At 37.2% G+C, this 2,500-nt stretch overlaps 1 protein-coding gene across 1 annotated transcript in view; it reads left to right on the forward strand.

The window, feature by feature from the left end:
- LOC137619097 (neuroligin-3-like) overlaps positions 1–2,500 on the forward strand; it is a 28,416-nt gene that overhangs the window by 3,397 nt on the left and 22,519 nt on the right. The window contains exon 2 of the mRNA XM_068349288.1: positions 2,127–2,288. Coding sequence (XP_068205389.1) covers positions 2,127–2,288 — 162 coding nt within the window. The remainder of the gene's footprint in view (positions 1–2,126; positions 2,289–2,500) is intronic.

Raw genomic sequence — 2,500 nt, forward strand, 5'->3', positions numbered from 1 at the left:
AGGCCAATATTATGTTTGGAATGTTTTGAATTTTGGATGCTCTATTGCACCACATATATTTACAAAAGTTTTGAGGCCAGTTGTGAAGTATCTAAGAGAATGCAGCATCAGGTTAATACTTTATGTTGATGACTTCCTGTTATGTGGTCCTAAATCCACACTACTACTAGATACTGAAGTGGTAGTAGACACACTTACTGACCTTGGTTGGAAAATCAACTTTGAAAAATCCATATTAATTCCTAAGTCTACAATAGAATATTTAGGCCTACTCTTAGAAACTCAAGATAATGGAATACCAATGCTAAAGGTACCTAGTACTAAGATTTCTAAAGTTAGGAAAGACATTAAAAGGGTGTTAACTCAAAAGTCAGTGTCTGCTAGAGTTTTGTCAAAAATCGCTGGCCAGTGCAATTTTATTTGTAAAGCAGTATTGCCAGGCAGATTAATGCTAAGAAATGTGTACAAGTTGATCAAACAAAAAAATACATGGGAATCTCAACTAGAACTGGACTCATGTGCCAAGAAAGATCTCTTGTGGTGGTATGAATCTTTAGCAAAATGGAATGGGAAAGTAATATTACCCTCAGAAGTCGGCGGCCAGCTGGTGACAGACGCATCCCAACTTGGTTGGGGAGGGCATTACAAAGAACAGACAACTCAGGGTTTCTGGGACCCAGAGATGTCTTACCAACACTCCAATGTAAGAGAGTTGATGGCGGTTCTTCTAAGTGTAAGAGCCTTTCTTCCAGTCTAAAAGGAAAAACGATTCAAGTTTTATCAGACAACATCACTACAGTAGCGTACAGCAATCACATGGGTGGATCAGTAGTGGAGTTGACAGAAATTGCGAAGTTAATATGGGCCGAGGCTATACAAAACAATCTAACAATTATTGCTCGTCATTTGAGCGGCAAACTAAACACCCAAGCGGATATGTTATCAAGAATGTTGGACAAACACGAGTGGATGTTGTCAAGACCGATGTTCCGGTTTTTGGACTCGATGTGGGGACCTCACACAATAGACAGGTTCGCATCTGCGACATCTACACAGCTACCAATCTACAACACAAGATTTCTCGACCCAAATGGTATGAAGTTGGATGCTCTGGCACAAAAGGATTGGAAAAGGGAGAACAACTTTGTAAATCCACCTATAAGACTTTTAGACAAAGTTCTTTCAGTAATAGAAGGTCAGAGAGCACATGCTACAGTAATAGCCCCATGGTGGCCAGCTCAGACATGGTTCAAAACTCTAACCCAGTTGTCAATATGTCCACCCGTCAGGGTGTCCAAGAAAGCAATCATTCAACTGAATCCTGCTATACCAGAGCCACTGCGAAACAGAAGATGGAAAATGTTTGCTTGGAGAGTTTGTGGAAACAACAGGCACTTCAACAGGGGTGGTCACTTCAAGCAGCATCAAGACTGAAATTTGGGTGGGCACAGTCAACAATAAATAATTATAATATGTATCTTGGAAAAATTAAATTATTATGTGATAATTTTGGGGAGGATTTTCCACCTTCCACTTCTAGTATATTGGCAGAATGTTTATTAGCTATTTCATCAGAGAGTGACAGACCTTCATCAATGCTTAACTGTATATTGTCCTCACTGTCTCATGTATATACTGCACATTGCAAAATTGACATTACTAATGATGTGTTTATCAAGCAGTTGGTGTTAAGTATTGTAAAATCAAGAACTAAAACCCCGAGAATGATTTCCAATGTTATGCCACTTGATAAATTATCAAATTTTTTCATTAAATGGGATAATCACACTATTGATGTAAAAAAGTTGAGATTAAAATGTATTTGTTTATTAGCCATTGTTACCATGTTACGGCCCTCGGAAATAGGCCCCAAGGCTGTGGTGGTCGATGAGTCAGGCAAAGTTCATAACTATTCATTTACAGATGATCAGGTAATCTTTAATGAAAATGGTAGCATGTCTATAATTATTCATGGTAATAAAAATGATAGTAAGAGGCATGGGTTTGTAGTTGATGTAACACCCTCAAGTGAAATAAACTTATGTCCTGTTCGTACCATGAGATGTTATTTGTATAGAACACATCACTTTAGAAAGCCTAATGGACCTGTTTTTATATCTTTGAAGAACCCATATGGTGCTCTATCGAGCAAGGCTATCACTAATATATTAAATGAATCTATTGCTTTAGTAGGTTTACCTAGGAAGGTTTACTCGGCAAAAAGTTTCCGACCTTCAGGTGCTACCAAAGCTATCTCACCAGGATTTGATCCTAATATGGTACAAAAAGTAGGTAGATGGAAAACCAGTACAGTATTTTTTTAACATTATGTGCATAGCCATGTTCCGAGGAATTTTACTGATGATTTATTATCTGTTAAAAACTCTACTTCTTAGTTTGAATCTTTAAATAACTCACTATTATGTGCAACTATTCAAAATAATAAAGGTATCTTATTTTGTCATTAATGTTTTTCTTTTGCCAATTAACGTAAGTTTAT

This window comes from Palaemon carinicauda, chromosome 25, assembly GCF_036898095.1.
Source record: "Palaemon carinicauda isolate YSFRI2023 chromosome 25, ASM3689809v2, whole genome shotgun sequence".
Lineage (NCBI taxonomy): Eukaryota > Metazoa > Arthropoda > Malacostraca > Decapoda > Palaemonidae > Palaemon > Palaemon carinicauda.